This window comes from Patella vulgata, chromosome 4, assembly GCF_932274485.2.
Source record: "Patella vulgata chromosome 4, xgPatVulg1.2, whole genome shotgun sequence".
Taxonomy (NCBI): Eukaryota; Metazoa; Mollusca; class Gastropoda; family Patellidae; genus Patella; species Patella vulgata.
In genome coordinates this window covers 67,398,733-67,422,287 of record NC_065882.2, presented here as the reverse complement: position 1 = coordinate 67,422,287, position 23,555 = coordinate 67,398,733, and the positions used below count along the sequence as shown (strand labels likewise).

Below are 23,555 nucleotides of genomic sequence, written 5' to 3'. Positions count from 1 at the left end.
ATTTTTAATCGAAATGTTTTGAGAATTAATTTAGATGAACATTGTTTTCTGTTAGAAATCTAACCTACAACATTCTGTATTCGTTTCTGGAAAACCGTTCTCTTCTCATGAATTTGGGAGAACCAGGAAACTTCCGGTTACCCCTATTAAAAAAAAAAAAGTAGCCTAAACAAAAGTAGACAAGAAAGTGAGAAACCTGGTAGCTATTTTTACAACAATTCTTTAGCCTGCAATTGTATAGCTTCATTGCTGAACACGTTTAACCTAGTCCAAAGACTACGTGTTTTTTTTGGTTTTTTTTATTCTTTCTAATATCAGATAAAGCCCATGCCATGGCTCTATTTCCACCACTGGCACCAGACAGTCAGACTGATTTCAAAACTGTTACCAGGCAATATTTACAAAACGTGTCCTTTAAAAATTAAGGGCATTCCTTAAATATTTTTAAAAGTTTTCATACATTTCAGTATTTCTGTTACACGATCCATCATCAAGACTTTGCCATTGTGTTTTCATTGATACACGGAACAAAATAAACAGTAGGGCCTACCCCAGGCATTACACTGTCACATACTCACTCTATGACATGAATTTCAGTCATTTGCAATACAAATATTCTCAACCATCGCATGTAGGGGGTGATATCCAGGATATTGTTTCAAAACCACTTCCTAAATTGATAGTCAATGCCTTCAGTCAGAGTCAGAGAAAATATGTTAGTTTTATACCATTGTTAATTTTCATGCAAAATTCCATTTGTTTCTATTTTGTATTCATAATCGTAGTCCAAATTTTTGTTACCGGTAGGCGGTTATTTTGAATATTTGCTAATTCATTCTTTCTCTTTACAGGTCATGCAGAAGTTGCTTTAAATTAGAAGATATGAGAATAAACAAGTGTAAAGTGTATATTATATCAGCCCTGCTGTTAAACTTGTTTATGATAATATATTTTGTTATACTACAACATAAAGACTTAAAAATGATTCCAGATAATATTCAAAGGCTGACTAGGCAAGAACTAACAGTAATCATACGTGAACATGAAGAATTTGAAAATAATTTGGAAAATACAATTAACAAACTATATGCATTGTCTGATAGAATGGATATTGTTGTCATCAGTGATAAAATACCATATCCACCAATAAAACATACTCCATCTGATAGAATTACGTTTATTTCTCTTGAACCAACCATAAAAAAATCTATACTAACAACAAGACCGGAAAGATTTATTAGGTCAGATTTCATGTTATTTTTGCCTGATTCTACGTCAATGTCAAGCTGGTACGATATTCAACAGGCTATAGATTTATTAATCAAATCTCCTAAATTGTATTCTGCCATAGTCCTACCAGTTTCACCTTCCCAAGTAAATTGTCAAAAACTGAAATTTGATGTCAAGAAATGGACTGTGATATACACTGATAGTGAATCAAAATGTGATATGGTAATAGGTAATCACGGAATACTCACTAAAACAGAAAATATTTTAGAATTTACTGATCCTTTTATCAGACCTCTGCATCTTTCCTTCTATATACAAAATTCTTTGAATGATTACCCTGTGCTTATTTATGATAAAACTGTGCTTAGTTCTTTAAGGATGTTATTCAGTGAACCACATAATAGCTGGAAGCATAAGAAACTTGAAGATCAAAGACGACAAAATCTGTTTAAAAATCTTGGTATTAAATTAATTAAGCATTCAAATGGTCACGAGGAATGGTTTGGTTGTTCAAAACATACAGCTAGATGTTTCGACACAGTTGTTAATGACATGCCAGAATATTTATATTTAGGAAGATGGACACCTCCATGCTGTCATAAAGCATTAAAAGAAACTGTGCACCATGTGTTTAAAATCTTATCGGACTGTGGAGCTAGATTTTGGTTAGAAGGGGGAAGTTTACTTGGTGCCGCAAGAGAAGGGGATATTATACCCTGGGATTATGATGTTGATATTGGTATATACAAAGATGACTTGTCAAAATGTGAACAATTTAAAATAGATGCTAAAAATGCCATAATTGATGAAGATGGCTTTGTGTGGGAGAAAGCTGTTGAGGGTGAATTTTATCGTGTGCAGTATAGTGAATCAAACAGACTCCATGTTGATATTTTCCCATTTTATTCTAAGAATGGCACTATGACTAAAAATACATGGATGAAAACTCATAGACAAGATACCGAATTTCCTGAAAGTTTTTTAAAACCTTTAACAAAAATCCAATTTGTAGGTTTAGATGCTCCAGCTCCGAACAATGTCAAAAAATTCTTAGAATATAAATTTGGTAAAGGTGTTATTGAAAACCCTAAATATCCAAATTCTCAAGATCCACACAGCTAGTGGGAAAATGTATGTTATTATTTATTATGCTTATGTAAAAAATATTGTACATGTAATAGGCATTTTATTTAATTTGAATCTCAAGGTTTCAGGGTAATTTCATCATATACATAATACACATGGTAAAGAATAAGCATTATTTTTATGAACGTTTTAGGATTCAGTACATATATTAAGATTGTCTTCCTATAATTTCATGTATTTCTCTAAGGAGTTCAAATACAGTAAACCTTGCCTAAGTCGGATCTTCACTCAACTCTGATAAAATCGTTTGGACCCTTTGCTCCTGGAAGTTTTTCTTATTAAATTTTAGTGCGCAAGTCAGATTTCCTAAGTCGGATCTTTGCTCAACTCGGATCAAAATGTTTGGTCCATTTGATCTAATTCAGGCTTTTTTCCTTTGCCCAAGTTGGATCAGCAGTATGTTCAGAATTTGACTAAGTAGGTTTCGTCTCGATGGTCTTAACCACGGTTAGCTATTCCATGCACAAAGCCCAAAATACTTTCCCCGATCATTTTGACTCAAATCAGCCTATTTGACGCGACACAATAATAGAATTTTCCTGGAAAATTCGAAACTCGCTGTCTGCTGTACGAGACACTTTCTGGGAAAATTTAGGACATTTTTCAAAGATGGCGACAAAACAAAAGTTATCTACTTGCAGATACAAACAAAAGCTTGAAATGTGCGTTTGAATCTATTATTATCTGGTTCTTGCAGTTTATTTGTAATCGAGCTAAGATTGAATTTCAGTCTTCATCCACCTCGGATCTCCTCTTAACTCGGATAAAATTGGTCAGTCCACTTAGATCCAACTTATGCAAAGTTTACTGTATATACACAATTTAGTCATTTTTTTTTTTATGCCATTAAGAAATTTATCTAGTCATCTTGAAGGGGCATAGCCAAATTTGGTATATATTTGAGATATTTCACAACTGATTTCAGGCTCTACCATGAAAACATATATCTCGTTACCCTGTAAATGTGGTTTCAAAATATTTCCTCTTATTGGCAGAATAATTTATTTTTGTAAACTTGAAAATTATTAATTACATGTACATGTATGTGGACAGTCTTTAAAAAAAATATTGTCTGCATAATTTTGGTTAGATTTACAAACGTCATACAGACGAGGCGCAAACCAAAAATGTGAAAGGGTTGATAAAAGTTACCATGATTATTTTGACTCCAGATCTTACTCTCAAAAAGCAAATCGTTCGTGTGAAATCAGAGAAATTAATTGTTTGGAATAAAAGATGCAGTTGTCTTTATGAACGTTATATTGGTCCTGTGTACACATTGGCATGCATGTAAAAAACACCTTGCAGTTGGAATTCCATATCAGAGTAGGCCATAGTGTTGCTGCCCAGATAAACCTTCCCTCATAGCACACTGTATGGCATATGCTCGTCTTCATTAGCCTAGTCTGTGCAGAACAGGAGGAGGTTAACCCAATTTCATTTCATTTTACGAAATTTTAGTCTACATGGTACATGTATATTGAATTGTTAAACAAATTTTGAATAGTATCTAGCATGACTGGCAATAAGCTTATTCCTTTAAGTTCATGCTTTTACCAAATAGAATTTTCTTTATCTTCAATAATACCTTTAAAGGGCAATTAGTGAGAGCAATATACATAGACAGCATTATGGTTAACATTCACTACGTTTATTAATGAGGGTACTCTCATAACGATAGTCCATGTTATCCATAACTCTGTCTGTTATCTCCAATAATAGTGAATGTACCATATTTCAAATAGTAATCTTATCTCTGTGTATAGTGGTGTGGCAGTCTTATACATAACATGACATTCCATTCAGTATTTTTCGTATATTTTTGTTGTAATTTTGTGGGAAAATATAAATCTTTGAATTTGCATTTTTTATTTTTGGAATATTTCATAATAAAACTTAATAAAAGTTTTACAATATTTTTTATATAAAGTATATCACAGAATAATTTATCAACAATATGAATAAATATTTCAAACATAAAATGACATTACAAAACAATAACTTAGTATGGCTAGTTAAGATGAATTTTTCTCAATGAACTTCTATTTACATAATAAATTTATACTTATAATACATATACTGTGTAATACAAAATTCAAGATGAAATGCTGTTATTTTGTTTTAATGCTTTTTTATTGATTTCTCATAATCATGTAGCTGCCCCAATTTTCTTAGAAAATCCAACAACTGACCGATGTTATTGTCGTTTAATACTAACTCTTGAATTTACAAAAGATGTAACTGATGTCTTTGTTTGTGGGGTATGTTTGGTAGCAGTATTGGTAAAATTATTTAAAGCATTTAGTTGGCTACATTAGACTCGGTTGGTTCTCGAACCATAGCTAATATCTTCTCTAATTTAGTTAATTCATATTGTTGTTTCTGAGAAGCATCCATTGGTGGTTGTCCTTTCTTTTCCTTTGGTACTTTTCTCAAGTTTGGTGAAAGTTTCAAACTAGTAACATTACCCCTGTAAAATAAATACATTTACATAGATTGAATTAAAATTTCAACCCAAAAAACTTTTGAATAGGAAGAAGGGGGGAACATCTTATTAGACAAGTCGGATATATCTTTACATAAGTACATGTAGGCAAACAAAATGCAAGGAGATATCTCTCTAAAGTATTAATGATTATACCTGATACATGTAAGCAACTACCATTTCAAACCACATTGATATAAAAAGCAGGATTGAAAGAGAGTAAAGCTTGTAATAACCTCTCTCCACTGAGTTATTAGGGAATTCAATAGGAATTTTTACAAGCCGGCATAAACAAACAACTGTTTGAGCAAGAGAAGCATAGAGAAGCTTGTAAGATGTTGATTTCTGACAACAGAAATAAAGATAGCCATAATTAAATGTAATTACCTATCATCTCCAACAATAATAATAGGATGAACAGGATTAAATTCTATGTGAGTTAACTTTGTCTTCTTTTTCTGGGCTACCATTTGTTCACAGATTGGTTCATATTTATTTACATTTAAATCATACACATATACCTGAAATATAAAATATAACACATTTTAACACCTGGATAATTGAAATAAATCAGGTTGTAACTGCATGTGACATCAATATTATTCAAGTTACAAAGTCCACTTTTAAAACCGATGATCTATGGTACACTTTTAATTCCTTGAAAACAGCAATACATGTATTGTGCAAGTTCCATCTTGATCCAAAAATGATTCTATTCTGTTCAGTATTTTGAAAGATATTAACAATTTCACAACATGCGACAAACTCTGCATGTCATATAAACAAATCAATGCCAGATATAAGTGTTGAATAAAATCTCTTGATAGGCCTCTTTAACTTTACATTTGATAGTGTGTTTCTCAGTCCGCTTTGATCTACTTTGGTTTTGCTTTCTTAATTCAATATTATGTAGTGTACCCGTATCAATTTGAATACATTTTAATCTGAATTCGATATTGTCTGAAAAATTTATATGACAATCTGCAGGTTTAATCTTGAACATATAACAGATATGATTTCTTAATTAAATGTTATGTAATCAATTGAAGTACAATTTTGCTTGGATTAAAATTAAAGTAAATCATTGGCTTTAATCTGGAACAGATCCATTAAACATATGTATTAAAGTATCAATAACTGGACTAAAGTAACTCAGCTTTATTTTGATGTCTTACAGTAAGTTGGGATATCTCTCCCCCCCCCCCCCCAAAGAAATTGGTTGAGTAAATTTTCAATTTCCCATTAGATTGTGTAATATTACCTTGCCATCAGCAGTTACAGCAGCAAACACAGTAGAAGAATAAGGAGCCCAGGCCACATCACCAACAGAGTTATTTAAATCAAATGAAAATAATGGCTTTCTGTAAAGATAAACAAAATACTTGCTTCATTAACGCATTCACATAAAGTTTTATGAGAAAAAAATGCTCCATTGAATTAATAACTATATTAGTCATTTTCACAAATTTGAAAGAAAGAAAAAGCTTTCCTCAAAGTTCAGCAGATAGCGTCCTTCAAGAAATAACTTCTAAGCAATGGTTGTGTTCTATACTAAATTGAGCATGAACTCACAAAATGATAATTGAGCATTTTTGAGATAAAAATGGGCAGTTTGTATATATTAATATCCTGAGCAACATCTATCTCTGTGTCAAAAGCAAACAGTGATGATACTGCTGTTCAAAAACTTTTAGTAATTATGACGTCTATTTAGACAAAAAGTGCTAATTTCTAGACTGATATTGCCATATAATATTTCTGTTGCAGTGTGAACAATGGAATGACATCACAATGTGGAATAAATGAAACAAATTAACTGCTATGAAGTAACACAAAATCTCAACCATACAATCACAGAAGTCCCAATTATGTACTGATACCAAAAAGTCTCAACAATGGAATGACATCACAAGTCTCAACAATGGAATGACATCACAACGACTAAATGACATCAAGAGAGTCTCCACAATGGAATGACATTTCAAAGTCTCAACAATGCAATTATATCACTAAGTGATTTCATCAACGCAATACCCTAAAAGGTAAAATATTTATTAATACCAGTTTTAGTTATGTACTTCAGTTGGAAAACACAAATCTTACCTTTCAGAAGATTCTGTGCCATCTGTATTTTTGTCTATTTTTGAACCCATCTCCCAGATTTTAACATTCCAGTCAGCACTACAGGTTATATAAAGTTTAGAGTGGAAATAATTCCATGCTACCTTATATACAGCCATATTATGGGCGTCTATTGAGTCAATAAAATGACTTGTGTAGGCTTTAGAACAGACATGAACTTTACCCTCTTCAGTACCAACTAAGAACAGATAATCTTTCTGTTTATGAAAATCAAATGCTGTACCACATCCTGAAGACAGAAAAAAATGAAAATTTAAGACACATTTTTTCTTAAGAGACATATTTCCATTTATGAGTTTCATTTCACATGAATACAATATAATCAGAACCCATAATCAATGCTGAGGGAAACGGCCACGTGAAACCTTGCATCCTTCAATAAGACACTTTTTCTTGATGATAAAAGCTTGAATTTGTCAAACTATAAGTATGAAACTGACAGGATATTTGGAACATATAGTATTCTAGTAACTGATACAGTGAAAATAACAATAATATGGGGTGGAAGAAGTTTCAACGGAATAGGTAATAAACAAACATTCTCAGATATATTGATATTGCTTTATCAGGCAATATTTTATCCTAAAGGCCTTAAAGATACATTATTCAAGAGCTAAATCTGCCTATTGCATATCTGTCTTTAGGCCTTAAATGTTATATAAATTATTAATTAGAACATGACAAAACCATAATCAACTTTCGTTGCCATCGGATGGTTGGGATTTTTACTAGATTTTGCATTATCTATTTTTGAACTATTATAGCAAGAACAGCCAGCGCTTTATCTAAATCTTGCATAATGTATCTTTAATTCATCTAGCTATGATGTTTTCTTTATAAGAGCTCTAATATTTCAATCCTGATATTTATCACATAATGCCTTTTTCTGTTTATACCTTATTTTAGTATAAATATGTATGAGATTAATAAGACTTTACCTAATGTTGGAACTTTAATACCATCAGGTCCCTCAGCTGAAGCATCTGGTATAGTTAATTTAATAACATCTTGATATATCATCTCATTCTACAAATAGAAAATTGTATTATTGTCATGAATTTATCATAAGCTTATTTTTAGTTAATTATAATCTAATTTAGCCATTGACAGAAATTCCTAAAACTTGAAATTTTATAGCAAAATTCTGTCAGTTTCAATCAAGTCCCAACAATGGTAAGTAATCGTGGAATGACATCACAATGTGAAAAACAATGGAGTGACAACACAATGGACTGTCATCACAGAGTCTGAAAAACTGAATAACACCACAAAGTCTCAACGGAATGACACCACAAAGTCTTGGCAATGAATTGACATCACAAAGTCTAGACAATGGAAGGCTAGCCATCACATCGACTGAATGTGATTATCACAAACTCTTTAACAATAGATTATCATCACAAATTCTAAACATTGGAGTATCATCACATTTGAATATAATCACAAAGTGGCAAAACTGAAATGACACCACATCATCTCAACAACAGAATGTGATTCATCACAAACTCTTTGACAATGGAATATCTTCACAGAGTCTAGATATTGGAATATCATCACAAAGTATTAACAATGAAATGACATCACAAAGTGTCAACAATGAAATGACATCACAAAGCGTCAACAATGAAATGATATCACAAAGTGTCAACAATGAAATGACATCACAGTGTCAGTTTCAAACTGATTTTGCCGAATTAAGAAAATAAATTGATTAATGGTATGTAATAAGTTTTTCACCTTTACTATTGTCCAGTGAACAATTCTGCCATCTGAAGAAATTGAGTAAAAGTTCATGTTATTATCCGAGTCATCTTTCTGCCATCTGACTTGCCATACTGGGTCTGTGTGTTTTCCGTTCTTTGCTGTACATCGGTGTACGGGTCCGTCTTTCTTTTCTACTGCATTAAATACGGCTACACTGCCATCGTAAAAACCAGCCGCTATTTGATATGGGTGTTCTGGATGAACATCTAAACACATAACTCCACTATCTGTTTCAAATACATGTTCAGGATAGGAAGGATTTTTTAAAGAGTTGAAGAGGATCAGACCAGTTCCTTGTTTCATAAAATCATCTGTAGATAAAAATAAGAAGAAAATTATAGATGCATATAAAAATAAGCACACCAGCTGTCCTTAACATCATCTGAACAAAAACACCCCAAATCCATCAAGTAATATCATTTGTACAGGTGTCAACCTGGCTAAGACTAGGAATATGAAAGGAGACAATTAAGGAATTGAAATAAAATGGGGTTTAACGTCCTACTGTTCTGCTCCGACTGGGCTAATGAAGACGGGCATATGCCTTACAGTGTGCCATGAGGTAAATTTTGCCAGGACAGCGACACTACGGCCTACTCTTATTATCAAATTTCAACTTACAAGGGATCTTTTAAATGCATGCCAATGGGTACGTAGAACCTCAGTTTTTTGCCCCTCCGAACAACTATATGTTGTCCCTTGTCAGGCCCTTGGTCCTGCACCGACAAGGAGGTACAACACTGGAAATCTAGATGAACTTTCTCATCCAAAGCAGAGATCGAACACGGGACTTCTAGGTTAGCGAGTCATCGTCTTCCTCACTGAGCCTCCATCAATTATAAGGACTGGCCATTTCAAGAATACTTAATAATCTAATAAATCTCTGGTTTGTCAAAACTCTTTTTGAGGGTAATTTTGCTAACATCCAGAGAGTCAATAAGTGAATCAATTAACTTACATGAACCAAATGAAGCAGCAAAAAGATCATTATATTTCGGATTCCAGCATAAAGATGAAACTGCCAATTTCTTTGCTTTATCGTGTGAAAATCTCCATAATGGTAAAAGTGTTCCCTCTTGATCTCGGTAGTCATCAGACACATCTTCCCAATAACGAAAATCTGAATCACAAAATAAAGATAATGAACACTGGCATCAGAAAAAGTTGGATCCTTTTGCAAAGACGTTTCAACCTCATCAGGATGGTACTAAGAAGCATATTATGTTCAAACATAATATCAAATATTTATGAATGATTAAATATGTACAGCAGTTTAACCTGTAATTAAGCCTTACCTTGTGCAACGTCATCATAAGTATTCTGGTTGACCATCCTTTCAACAATTTTACTGGCACTAGATACACGAGATATATCATCACTCTGTAATCACAAAAGCAAAATAATAAACTTACAGTCACCAGAAATTGTTAATACATGAAGTAAAATATTCTCCAGTGCTACAATTCTATACATTATGAGAAGATAATATACAGTAGAATCTATATTCAGCAGCCACTCATGGGAATTTTCATGACTGACCGCTTAATGGGAGTGACCTCTTAATAAATTCTCAGTGTTTGTTAGTACTGATATCAAGTAAATCACATGTCAAAATATCTATCGCTGAATTTTTCACCGATCTGCAGGAGATGTAACTCTGTACGTAATATAGAGGGTGCTAGCAACAAAGCAGAAAATAGATACTAGATGATCGTGACAGGACTTGTCTAATCATTCAGTATCAAATAATGTTCTTGTTGTGTGAAAACAATGATCAGGGGTGCCCTTTCTCTATATTTATACAACTCCAATGAAAAGTGTCGCTCCTATGTCTATACAACAGCACAGTGCCTGTCACTGTATTTAAAACTATGCAACTCCAATAACACAGTGTGAGTCACTGTACATGCGACTCCAATAATACTAGACAACTCCATTAAAAGTACCTCTCCCTATATCATTAAAAGTACCTCTCCTTAAAATCTAACTCCACTAAAAATGTTTACAGTACCTGTGTTTCGGTAATAGTTAATTTTTTCCTTGTTTTCTCCTCTTCTTTTCTACCAGGTATAGTTTTCTTCTCTTTAGATTTCTCCTGTAAAAAAAAAAAAAAAAAAAAAAAAAAATTCATAAAGTTATTTGGTTTTAATTTAATATGTATCAAATTGATCACATCTACTTGTGCAATACAAATCTTGAACAGTCATAATTTATCATTCCTCAGTTCACTACAAAATTGTAATTAAATTTCTTTCTTTTTTTCAGGAATAAATTTTATCCTTATTTTCAAAGCTTCCCGCAGGTGACAAGTTTTTTAGGACATTTTCCAAATTAAGAAACATGCCTATTGTTACCAATTATCATTATTATTATTATATTTAAAATTTTTATGATGTGAGGAGGGAATAATAGCTAGTATATTTCATCATATCCTAACCTGTTTTTCAAAATCTTCTAAATAAGCATCATATATTTCCCACTGTGTTACATTACCAGCAAAGGTGGCTCTTGGAGGTGGTTCTGTAGCTGTACCACGTTCCTGTAATATAACAAAATTTGTTTTCAGTAATTTAACAAGGCAAAAATTATTCTAAATTTGGAATACATTTGTTTTTAAATAAAAAAAACCATCCCGATATCTGGCAAGATAAATAAATAAAATCTAAATATTGGAATTTTTAATCATTGTAAATGTAACTGTAAAATATGCTAATTTCAGGTCATATATTCAATGATACTGTTCTAGAAAATCAATTTTCCCCAAAAAATGTAAGCTATTTCATTTCATGTGTAGGTAGTAAATATTTTTGGACAAGATAATAATTACTTACCCTGTATGGGTTGTTGTATGTTTGTGAAGCACGTTCACTATAATTGAACTGATTGGTTAGTTTACGTTTATCTGTTGGTGCTGGTGTAGCAGCATCATCAGCTCTTTCTTCTGCTGCCTAAAAAAAAAAAAAAAATTAAATTTTAGTTCCCGTTTTCTTAAACAAATATGGAGACAATCCCAAACATTCAGATTTATCTATTTTTTTCTCTTTTCCCGAATTGCAGACATTGAAAAGTTTGAAACACCTTAACATTTTCATTTAACAAGAAATAATTGTTTTTTTTATACAACATTCATTCCTGAACTTAATTAAAGTGTACAGAGAAAAACCAAACCACATTTTGCAACTGAGATGGCCACCGAGTGGTATTGAACAGATTGGTATAATTTAAGAAAACAAAGGTATACTAGATCCCTTCCCACTCCCACTGCAATTGACTGCACATTTCGATTGGCAATGGCAACAAATCTGTAATTACCTCTTGTTTATCACCTTCCCCTTCTTCTGCTGCAGCCCCAGCTCCTTCTCCTGCTTCACTCACAGCCTGTTCACTTGATGCTACAAAAATAAACCGTATTATAATTAACATAAATATTACAATCACTTGATACTCAAAACGTTGACAAGCTTTATAAAATATAATACAATAGTTAAGTTTTTAATTATCGAAAATTCGGATATCATATCAGTTACTGTAACATCCCTACATTTATTTCTACGATATATATTCATAAAAATAGGGAATGGCTATTTCTGCCAATTTGCATATAAATTGATTTTTGATTTGAATAAGTTGTAGGTAATTTGGGGGGTATTTTTATGCCAGTATGTGTGAATGATTGACATTCCTTTCTGGGGATTCAAGATGAAAGGGTTTTTTTTTTCATAAAGGATTGGTATGAATTTCTAATAAGGCTATAGTAATTGCGGTTTGTATTAAATAAATAAAAGGATGAAATAGGCAATCATGAAGATTTTTTGGTAACAGTTAATCACCTGTTCTAAGAAATTGTCAGTGAAACTAAATACAACATGCACTTGAGTGAATTGTTCTAGGAAAACAAGTTTAATTGCTTAATGGACCTTATAGATTTCACACTATTCTAAATCTAAACAGAGTTTTCTACATGCAGTCATAAATTTAAAATATGAGGTTCTGATAACTATATCCAATCTTTTTTTTTTATTCTTTTACCAGTACTTGGGGTCGCTGATAAAATTCTATCCTCTTCTAGCAGCCAGAAAAGAACATTGATCAACCAATGATAGTTAATTCTACTATGCACCTAAACATTATTAATTAACTGAGTTGTAACCATTGGTAGACTATGATGAATAAATTATTCAAATGAAACGTGGTTAAATCCTGATTCTGATAGAGGTATAATAGATGATTTCAATTATAACATAGGCTTAATGCATGATTTTCTTACAGACTTAATGCATGTTTTTTTTTTTATAGGCTCAATTAATTCATGATTTTGTATAAATACCTCAGACAACTTAGCCACACAGGGTGTTTGTTTCATTGCCTGACAACCTAATGTTTATCATGAAGATTTAATGATAAATTGATGTTTATCATTCATTACATGTATCTATACAATGATTTAATGATAAAATGATGTTTATAAATTATTATCTACAATGAATTAATGATAAATTGATGTTTATCATTATCTACAATGATTTATAAATTGATATTATCATTCATAACCTACAATGATGATTTATTGATATTATTATTTACTAAAGATTTATTGATAAACTATTTAATCCATACCTTCAGCTAAGCCAAGTTTTCCTTTCTGTCTCTTAGCCTCATCAGATTCTTTATGTAACATATTACCATCGAGAGAGAAATGTATAGCTAACTGATCAACACTTGATGTCTGTTTATATTGTTTCTCCTAGAAATTAAATTTAAAAAAATATTTTTCAGGTCCATTTTTTCAATTTCAATTCATACCATGCAGGGGATCAGAGAAGGCCTCAACAACCACAATTTATTTACCACTTTGTCACTGGGCCTTTGATATCAAGATGGCAACAATTTTAGCTTTGCCACTGTTTACAATATGTATTAAATACAATTATGCTTACATTTTCTCTATGATCTCAACAACTATGTTCATATAATTTGACGAAATGATCGACAAAATCAATAATATTTCCAACTTACTTTAAAGCTGTAACGAACAATATTTTGTGGTGCATGAGGATTATTGGCTGTTAGAATTCTTGTAAATTCTTCTTTTAAATCCTAAAAATACATTTTATATGGTTAATTACAATTACAATGATATTAATAAAAAAATAAATTGAGCTGATAAAATTTAATAACATTCATTCTTGGAATGAATGAATGAAATAGGGTTTAACACCCTACTTTATCCATCTTTGGTACAAAGAGCTAAAAATAGGATTCTGCTAACATCACAGTATCATAATGAAGAAGATCAAAACTATAATTTATTCATACCTGTTCCGAGAGCTGCAACTGATCAGATGGCTTTTCTAATGTTTTAGCCTAAAATTCAGAATAATTTAAAATTACATACGATTTATAGAGGTTTATGAATAATATATAAAAGTGTTGATTAAAGGGACTGCATAATAGTCAACTTATAGTCTCATGAAAATTAAAGATGCATTATGTAAGATTTAGATAGGGAGCTGACCGTCCGTACTATATAATAGTTCCAAAATAGATAATTCAAAATTAATATCTATTGAAAATTTCATTCACATTCCTTTATTCTGAGCTTAGTTATCACTGTTTGAAGTTTTGACAAGATATGTGCCTTGACTGTTTATTTTTGTAGAAATGTTACTTGTTAATTGAGACTCTGTCTCACTTCTCCATTTTTTAATTAAATCATTAAAATGCCGATTGTATTTCAATCTGTTTAAATCTCTGCCATTCGATGTTCTAGGCTTATCATGTTAATGTCTAAATAATAATTCATTTGAAAACAAAAACCGGCAATAGGCAGATTTAGCTCTTAAATAATGCATCTTTAATCATTGTGTTGTTCAGGGGGATATCTAGAAAATTTTGAGAGGTTCTGATCCCAAATTATTATGTCCTAACTGCGTGAGTGGCCCCTGCCTATTGAGCAACCGGGGTCGCAGCATCGGGTCGAGAATGATTTAAGGCATAGTATAGTGTATTTAAATGAGATTTGAGGTAGACTTGAACCATGTTGCTGTGTTTTCTCATAAAAGCAAATTTTTGTAATATCCTTTACTTTTGTCAGCATAGAATTTGGGCGCACATGTTTTCTGGAACCCAACTGGCTCTATATGCTCCCCTGTTGTTACTGTAATCTACATAGTACTGCACAACCAGGTGAAATTAAATGTAATTTACCTGACTCCAGTCATCTGCGTCAGTTCCATCACCTAGATCTGTCATGTCATCTCCTTCCTAGAATTTATAATATATAATTTATAATATTTTATAATGTACAAAATACTAAACAATGATCATCAAAAGTAAGTTTCTACTTAAATAACTAATAAAATTACAACATTGTCAAAAGCAAACTAAAAGCAGTCTACTTTAAAGACAAATTATTTAAAATAATCTAAATCTACCAAATTTATAAAAGTACCAAGCAATGAAAACACCACAATTTAAATATCAATTAGCCTGCTTGTTTTAATAACTTGCTTGTTTAATACAAACTTTTAAGAACTTGTAATTGTAACGAAAAAAAAAAAAATCAATGAACCATCTAAATCATAACACAAATACATGTAACAAATAAGTTTTACTAAATAATATAACACAATGGTTTTTAATACAAAGAACCTAAAACAGAACTGAAGACAACAGAAATCTATAAATGAAACAAAAGAGAAAACAACAAAAGAGAAACATATTTTTGTCATAGATGTACCGCCCGGAACTGTAAGTTAACCAAACTTATAGAATTTAACATTTATATTCAGACATGCAAATACGATATAAGCTTATGATAAATTTGAAAAGGGTATAAATTACAATAGAAATAAGCTTACATGGTATTCGTGTTCTCAGTAAACAAACATTTATTCAGTGGTACACCAGGGATAGGTGGAAAATTTGATTAGGTTTAAAGCATGTATTTGGTTATTTTGGTATAATACTAATAATAGTAGATTAGTCATGTAAGCTTATTTAATATTATAAAAAAGATTTTTTTTTTTTAGGAAATGTCTGGTGTACCACTGACTTATAGTCATTATACCTTAATGACTGGACCTTTTGTAGACAAACTCTGGCGGCCTTGTTTAGGTTTATTCCCACCTGACTGCTGTTAGGACAGATAGAGACACAGACAAACATAGTTAGCACATATAGAAACATTGTTAATAAGTAATCTACCCTGATTCAATGAAATAATGTCTTCTTGATTGATCATTAAAACCCAAAGTTAACCTAATTTTCTTTTTTTTCTCAGCATTTCCCTGTTTTAGAGGATTTCATATTTCTAGGATCTGTCCATACACAAACAAGATGGTCTGTAGCAAAGGGCAGGTCCTGGTTTTATTTCAAATCGAAGACATTATGCAATGAAAGTGAGTAAATTACTGTTTATGATTATAATGGGCTGACATTTTGTTATATTTGGTGGGATAACAGAAAACAGAAGAATAAGTGGAGTGGTTATATTTTTATAGATATTTGAATCCACAATCATCACTCACCCTAATACGTGTTGTTCTCCTACGAGGCATGTCTGCGCCAGTTGAAACACTCTATATATTACAATACACATCATTCATTATTCTAATATTAATACTGGTAATGATTTATAATCATAGATAAATATTTCATTCACATCAAAATAAATCATAACATTATGTGTATACTGTTTCCAAGTCAAGAATCTATTTTTTTTTCAAAAAGACACTACATAAGCTTAGCTTACCAGAAACTAACATAATAAAATCATGCCACTATGCAAGAATATCATTTCATAATCATATCTAGATAGATAAACAACATAATTTTAAAAAGAACAACAAATGTTCACGAAGAACACATGTGGACAACATGAATCTAAGATCGGGGATGATTTTTTTCATTCTACCTTTGCCATGTCGTCATAAATACGGTACCAGTACTGAGTAGTTAAAGGTGTACATTATTTATTTATGTCCATATTAATTTCTGAACAGGGACTAGGGTTCCGAATAAATGCTGACTCAGTGCTGAAATTGCTGTAAATTGAAAGTGGAATCGGCGAAATGGGGTCACAGGGAAAAGGTTACAGATATTGACTTTGCTTCCAATGTCTGTTGTGATGTGTGTAACCTTAACAGCCTTAACAACAGGTACTTTTTCTACGCAGGCTATCACATTCAACGAGCATATAGATTAGAAATTCTTGTAGAATAGGTAGGCCAGGAAGTAGTTTTATCAACACCAGTAGGATTTGCACTTGCATTGGGCATATTGGAACACTTTTTGTATTAGCTTCCTGTGGGCCTAACCAATAGCCTAGCTTTTAAAAGTCAAAGCACATTGACTTGTAAAGATAAGGGCTAGGAGCTAAATTTATATTCCAAGACTAAGTAAGACTTAGACTGTATAGTGTAAGAACTGCTAAAAACGTTGAAATAAATCCGATGTGTTTTACATGGTAGAGATAGGGGCTAAGCTGCATGTATGTAAGAAGTAGCTAAAAACGTTGAAATAAATCTGATGAGTTTTTACATAGGTCTAGGCCTACCGTAGGCTAGGATTTCACTGTCTTGAGCTTGAAAAAAAAAGGGACTCTATAGTCTAAATAAACTTGAAATACCTACCTGTTTCCCTTTGACTGGTGCTTTAGGAGGCATTTTGGTGTGATTGTCGAATAAGATCTTAAGAACCGTTAGAGCTGAGTGAATACACTTCTACCTTCAATTTACTTTTGTCTAGAAGTTGACTTAGAAATGATTGACAACAATTATGGCGTCTGCTGTAGCTATGGGATACTGTCATGCGCAGAGAATAAAACCCCCACAAGACATTGTACAAAATGGAATGATAACCATATCCGGAAGTGAAATTATGAAGGCTGTCTGCTCAATTTTCCAATATTTATCTTTTTAAAACAATTCATCCGTTCAGATGGATAGTATGGAAGATAGCGGAATCGATAGCGACCAAAAAAATCAAAACGACACAAAGGTACATTGACTTTCGTCTTTTTGAGTCACATGCAAATGGCCATATGATCGTGACCGGCTGTGCCGTTCTCACTCACTCCTCAGTCGGTTCTCCATTTGTGTAGGTGGTAGTTGAGTGTTTCTTACTTCGAGACCGAGAACAGTAGGACGTTAAACCACATTTCATTTCATTTACTTCTTACTCCGATGCCTTTTACTCAGTGACAGTTTCCTCCTCGCTGTCTCTGATAGCAATTTTTGTCAAAATGTGGGCAAGTCATTCAGAAAAACGAACCTTGTGTTTATTTGATGGTGACTTTTAGATCTCCAGAGTCGAAAGATGGACAAGATTGAATATTATACTCGGTCTCGGAGTATTTTCAGTCCCAGCCCAGAGTTTTCAGAATCCAATTCTATAAAACCAAAACAATAATCCAAATGGAATGCTTTGTTGTTCAACAATATTGAATCGCTCTATAGTCTATGGCTTTTCTTATTAAGGCCGGGGGCTGACGTACAGGTTCAGAATAACATCTGCCAAAAATTGTCATATTATAAATTAAATGAATCCCTACCCCTCGCCCCCTAAAGCTAGCCTATGGGTGCAGTACATGTATATTCAGTACCAGACATTTTGATTACTGTTAACAGTATTGGGAATATTTTTAACAATAGAGCTCATATGTCTCATTTAAATAACTTTATATTCTATTATATTTTATAACATTAAAGTATGGTACAGCGTTTATATTATTATCCATGATCTTCAAAATTAAAAGCACAAATTAATATTTAATAGTGGCCCATTTCTATCAATATTGATGTTGTTATCTTACACCATTGTTAACGAACACCATTTGTAATGAGGTGCCTTGATGAACGAGGCAGAACGTCAGTACGGAATTGAATTGTCAAACGCTCATAAATATTGAATGTAAATCAGTTTATGCACATTCATATGTGCTTTTCTAACCATTTACATCCATTTTAGGTCCCAAAGAAGAGAGCTTTAAGATATATTTTTTGGTGTAATTGAAAATTCCCCTTAAAGATGGGTTCCCGCGTACAAACTGGGTGATTTAATCGTATATATGGACCAAAAACATATTCAAACTAATTAATTTGTCATAATTATGCTTCAAATCCTTCTCAAACATTGTAATTGCGAAGGAATGCCCTGCTATTAAAATTCAATCAAACCAGGTCATGATTACGTCACGTCTTGGGAGTCAGAGGAGAATTCATTGCATACATAAGAAGATGTTGTCTTTAATCGCTTACTATTTATTACAAATATTGAATCCTAATTAAATTCTCGGATTATCCACTACCCGCGTCCTTTTCCGTCATTTTTATCTCAGAAAGTATTTTTAAGTCTAACTCTTCATAAAGTTTATCAACTTGTACATCAAGCGCTCAATGTTTGCTTGTGACCTTTGACATAACGCGTGCAGAAGTTCCTAATCGTCGGGCTGTTGATTAGGGGAACCCTTACATTTTTGTCCAGTATACGGTCCATGAGTGTTTTTCGGGAAATCCAGTATTTTTCTAGTAAGATTGGATATCTCTACTTTCCATATATACCAAAATTGTCATACTTTTATTGGAAATAACCACCTGATAAATACTTTTCTGGGAACCCATCTTTAAATATTGATAAAAAAATGCATATTATATTCCAGGTACAGCCAAATGTCAAAGAATCTCATAAATCACAAAAGAAATCCTCTGAATTACAGAAAAAAATTGGTAAGTGATCACTGTACAAATAATTAAGAAAAGAGGGTATAGTAGAAAATTAAAGAAAATAATTGTCACTCAGACAAGAAAACACACATCCACCATAAGCTTAGTCATCCTGGCCTTTTATAAATGTTGCCCTCATTTTAATGCTTGACATATTGAAAATAAATCCTCCAGAAAACCGAAATATCAATAATCTCCCAGGTTTGATTCAATCAGAGTAAAAGAAGCCCATCAATAGATGAACCCAACACCTATAGATAGTTGGCTCTAGATCTTCTGCAGAGGATGCTGAATGTTGTGAAATGTTCAATTCATCATATCTTTGTAAATACACAACACAATTGAACCTTTTTAGTCTGATATTCCCTTTGAAGGACCAGCTTTTATAATGATGTAGTTTGCAAAGAATTTAGAATGCCTCAAAAGATGATCAGCAGTTTTTAAGTAAAAATATGCTATTCATATACAATGAATTTTGATAAATATATTGTTTCAAATTTTTATGAAATAAAAAACTATTATTTTATTATTTATGTTAGACAAACATAGAGAGATAGCAAGAAAAGCTCAATTAGCTGTTGATCAACAACCAAAGAAATCCATGTTAGCTAGAAATAGGTGAGTTATATAGACAGATTAATAAAATTTTCATTTCTGACAGAGAATACGGCCCCACCCAACTGCACAACAAAGCAAAACAAACAGTACTGACAGTAGAATAATTTATTACTGTTTATGATGATCATTTAGAGACATCAAATTGGGGGAGGGGGATTAAACCTTCTAAGCAGAGACCAAGATAATATGAAAGATCACAAAGCCGCTTCTACTCTTTTTATTATGCTTTTAAATTTTAGTGAATTTTAACATGATAAGATTAAACTTATTATTGCTGCTTGTACATGTATACCTATATCTGCCCTGATATTGGTCAATATAAAATCAATAACATTATGATATTTATTTTTTTAACAGAGTACCAGATCATGTAAAGAATGAATTTAGTTCATCTCAAGATCAACAACCATTGGTAGCAATAATGAGTGATAGGTAAATCCATTATAAAAATTTTCTGATGGAAGTAAAAAGGGTTTTTGATATTACAACTTATCCTCTCGTGACAGATTTTGAACCAAGATTAATATTTAGTCATAAATTCAATGAAGGAAAAATTTCTAAGTTTATGAGTAATGCAGCAAATATATGCAAAGTTAGAACTCGAAAAATATTCTGGAAAAAAAATGAATATATCTAATTTCTTATCAATTATATAATGCTAAAATGTACTAAAATTGATTTTGAATTAAGAAAAACAAAACCAAAATGTCAACGACAGGTAATTCCTTGGCTTATAGGTGGTGCTGGCTTCTTTATATTTTCTGCAGAGGATGACAAATGTTGGGACATTTTCAATTGATCATATCTGTGTACCGGTACATAGTGAATGGATTTAACGATTTTTCGTAGTAATATTCCTATTAGAGCTTCAACTTTTATAGTATTGTAGTTATCAATGGATTCAGTTCCCTTAAGTGACAATCAGAGGCTTTAATAGTACATTATTGTATGAACAGATGACTCAATTATCTTTCAGAGATCTTTTTAAACAATCTCGCTGGTTTTTTAGCATAATGAACATCCATAATTCAAGCTGTTGATGTTTTAATGATTTAATTTCAGTGAGGAAGATGAGTTTGATGTTCCACGTATGTCTAAAGCAGCACATAAAGAAATAACAGAACAGCTTATTAAAGATGGTTATAACCTTGATCTCGAACCAGATGATGAAGATTTAGATCTAATTCCACCACGCCCACTTCATGAAAGATGTACATGTTGTTTAGTACAGACTAACTGTCTTATACAGTAGTCAATGATACTTGTTATAGATTTTATCCTCTTCCACTTAAAACATGCTAAAACGTTAGCTTCAAAAGGGTTATTAATGTACAGATCTAACATTTTTTCCTTTTTTATGATCTAGATATTTAGTGTACTCCACAAATGATAGATCTGGTTACCTGGGTATTAAACCTTAATTTTGTTCACTAATATACTGTGAAGAATAAGACCAGTCAATGTTACGTAACCATGATATAAATAATAGAGCCCAGTTTATATTTCATGCCTTATCTCACACATGTTATTATATATCCATTGTATAAATGATACTGATCATTTATGTTTCATACATCGCTCACAGTCGATAGATATATCCTCATAATATGTGCAATAAACTATGGGAAAGCTTGGAGCTACTGAGGGCTTTAAAATGGTCAGAGCACAGATTACTATTAAAGAATGTCATCAGAACTTAATTAATATAAAGTCTAATCGTTATTTAAGGGATTTTCAATCCCTTCCTTGCAATCTACAATACTTAATCCATAATTAAAAGGGGGGTTGGAGGGCCGAATGGTTAGCACGTGCATGCTGTATCATAAGGCCTGTCATTGAGTCAACTGGCATGGTTTTCGAATCCCCGGTTGTACGTGACAAGGAGTAAGGTCACCTGTCCAACCTCGTGGGTTTTTCTCTGGGTCCTCCGGTTTCCTCCCACTACTAAAGACCCCTACGCGCAAGCGAATTATTGAAATAAAATTAAACCATATGTTAGTCCCAAAATGACCTAGTTTGTGTCGAGTGGAGGTTAAACCCCTTTTCTCTCTCTCTCTCTCCATAATTAAAATTACTATCAGGCCATAAATTGTTCAATTCCATTTAGTATTTACTCTACAGATGTTGTATAGTACTTGGTCAGTCAACACATGCCAGCAACCCCACCAATAACCTCTGTTAATATCTTTTAATAGACCACTCTTTAATCCAAATGAATCCTAGCCAGGAGATTATCTATCTTTGGTATTTTGATTTTGTTTTCTTAATTAAATGTTAAGTAATCAAATTGAGGACATATTAGCGTGGATTAAGTTGTGAAGAATAACACATTGTCCGAAAAATGCAAATGACAAATAGCAGCTTTTAGTTAGATAAAAACAAAATACATAAAATGAGAAATGAATTGAAAGATATGTATTTTAATTATTATAATTAACAGCATGGTTCTCATGTATTCTATATACACTGTATGTCAAAAGCTTAAATTAAATCATTGATATTAATATTCAAGAAATCCATGCCAGTTTCTACTTGACATCATAATTATGTCCAAATATATGTTTTAAGTAAGTTTGAATGGTTATACATTGAAAAACAAGTTATCAATGTTACATGAAAAAAATAATTTATAAGAATTCAGATACCAAGTATATGGTACTTGCCTAATTATGTTGCTGTTCTAAAACAATTGTTGAAAAAAGTTCAAATTGTAGTATGATATCAATCAAATATATTCTCTTGCCAAAAATATCTAATTAAAATACTCAAAATAGTCTTTTCAGATACATTAATAAGTTTAAAATAATAAATGTCTTAATTATTGACAGATAAAAATGAATATTACTGGAATCAACTTGATAATAGATGCATGTATGTTGGTAAGTTATGATCAAAATGTTCGTATAGATGATCATATTTACTTTGAAGCTCAGATATAAAATTTTACTTGTCTTCTTGTGTTCTTAGAACGGTATGTATAAAAGTGGAATAGGTTCTTTAAATATTTTGTGTTCTATAATTTTGATGCTAGGAATGTAGGAATCATAAAGTATTGATGATTCCCATGGGTACTCTCAAAATTTATGAAAATCTTTACTGTTTAATTTATTTTATAGCCTACTAATGAAAGAGTTTATTAGTTTCGAATTAATAGAACACAGAGATTTGAAAGGTGCGATAAGTTATTTTGTTGATATTGTTTGAATGAAGTATGTATATAGGGTAATGGGATATTTTAAATTAAAATATAAATGGTTTGAGAGTTTCTGTATTCTGTCAGATGTGATATGAATTAATATGTAAAGTATAGTTATAATGAAATGTATAGTGTAAAAAGTTAATCTCAAAGAAATCCTTTGCTCTATGTGTTTTTGAGATATATCCATCGTTTCTACTTTTATCTTGTTATTTTCATTGTTTTTTGTATTATGAAGCTCTCAATGTAT

General features: G+C 31.8%; 3 protein-coding genes across 5 annotated transcripts; 2 read left to right on the top strand and 1 right to left on the bottom strand.

The window, feature by feature from the left end:
- The first annotated feature begins 163 nt into the window (after positions 1-163).
- Positions 164-2,352, top strand: LOC126819041 (ribitol 5-phosphate transferase FKRP). Its single transcript, XM_050546856.2, has 2 exons — positions 164-199; positions 852-2,352. Exon 2 carries the CDS (start codon positions 883-885, stop codon positions 2,350-2,352), a length of 1,470 nt encoding a protein of 489 aa, XP_050402813.1. The 5' UTR covers positions 164-199; positions 852-882.
- On the bottom strand, positions 2,117-17,567 carry LOC126819040 (dynein intermediate chain 2, ciliary). Of its 3 annotated transcripts, none has more exons than XM_050546854.2 (18): positions 17,401-17,567; positions 16,297-16,347; positions 14,975-15,031; positions 14,084-14,131; positions 13,784-13,864; positions 13,385-13,511; positions 12,080-12,159; positions 11,599-11,715; positions 11,205-11,306; positions 10,779-10,862; positions 10,063-10,147; positions 9,726-9,887; positions 8,741-9,078; positions 7,942-8,029; positions 6,965-7,232; positions 6,123-6,222; positions 5,249-5,382; positions 2,117-4,846 (listed from the first exon to the last, which is right to left on the bottom strand). In XM_050546854.2, the coding sequence occupies exons 1-18, from the start codon at positions 17,431-17,433 to the stop codon at positions 4,678-4,680; spliced, it is 2,124 nt and encodes a 707-aa protein (XP_050402811.1). In that variant the 5' UTR covers positions 17,434-17,567; the 3' UTR covers positions 2,117-4,677. The 3 variants fall into 3 exon arrangements, with proteins under 3 accessions (XP_050402811.1, XP_050402810.1, XP_050402812.1); XM_050546853.2 differs by lacking the exon at positions 16,297-16,347 and adding an exon at positions 15,837-15,902; XM_050546855.2 differs by lacking the exon at positions 16,297-16,347.
- Positions 17,568-17,583: 16 nt separating this feature from the next.
- On the top strand, positions 17,584-23,030 carry LOC126819042 (protein FAM219A). Its single transcript, XM_050546857.2, has 5 exons — positions 17,584-17,767; positions 19,428-19,494; positions 20,031-20,109; positions 20,467-20,541; positions 21,172-23,030. Exons 1-5 carry the CDS (start codon positions 17,708-17,710, stop codon positions 21,359-21,361), a joined length of 471 nt encoding a protein of 156 aa, XP_050402814.1. The 5' UTR covers positions 17,584-17,707; the 3' UTR covers positions 21,362-23,030.
- The last annotated feature ends 525 nt before the right edge of the window (positions 23,031-23,555 follow it).

Bases quoted from the DNA above. Each gene is read 5' to 3' on its own strand.
- LOC126819042 (XM_050546857.2), top strand. From the start codon at position 17,708: ATGGATAGTATGGAAGATAGCGGAATCGATAGCGACCAAAAAAATCAA. The intron at 17,768-19,427 runs GTACATTGACTT...ATTATATTCCAG, and splicing joins AAAATCAAAACGACACAAAG to GTACAGCCAAATGTCAAAGA. The intron at 20,542-21,171 runs GTAAATCCATTA...ATTTAATTTCAG, and splicing joins GTAGCAATAATGAGTGATAG to TGAGGAAGATGAGTTTGATG.
- LOC126819040 (XM_050546853.2), bottom strand. From the start codon at position 17,433: ATGCCTCCTAAAGCACCAGTCAAAGGGAAACAG. The intron at 10,148-10,778 runs GTACTGTAAACA...TTGTGATTACAG, and splicing joins TAACTATTACCGAAACACAG to AGTGATGATATATCTCGTGT. The intron at 5,383-6,122 runs GTAATATTACAC...TTTATATTTCAG, and splicing joins CTGTAACTGCTGATGGCAAG to GTATATGTGTATGATTTAAA.
- LOC126819041 (XM_050546856.2), top strand. From the start codon at position 883: ATGAGAATAAACAAGTGTAAAGTGTATATTATATCAGCCCTGCTGTTA.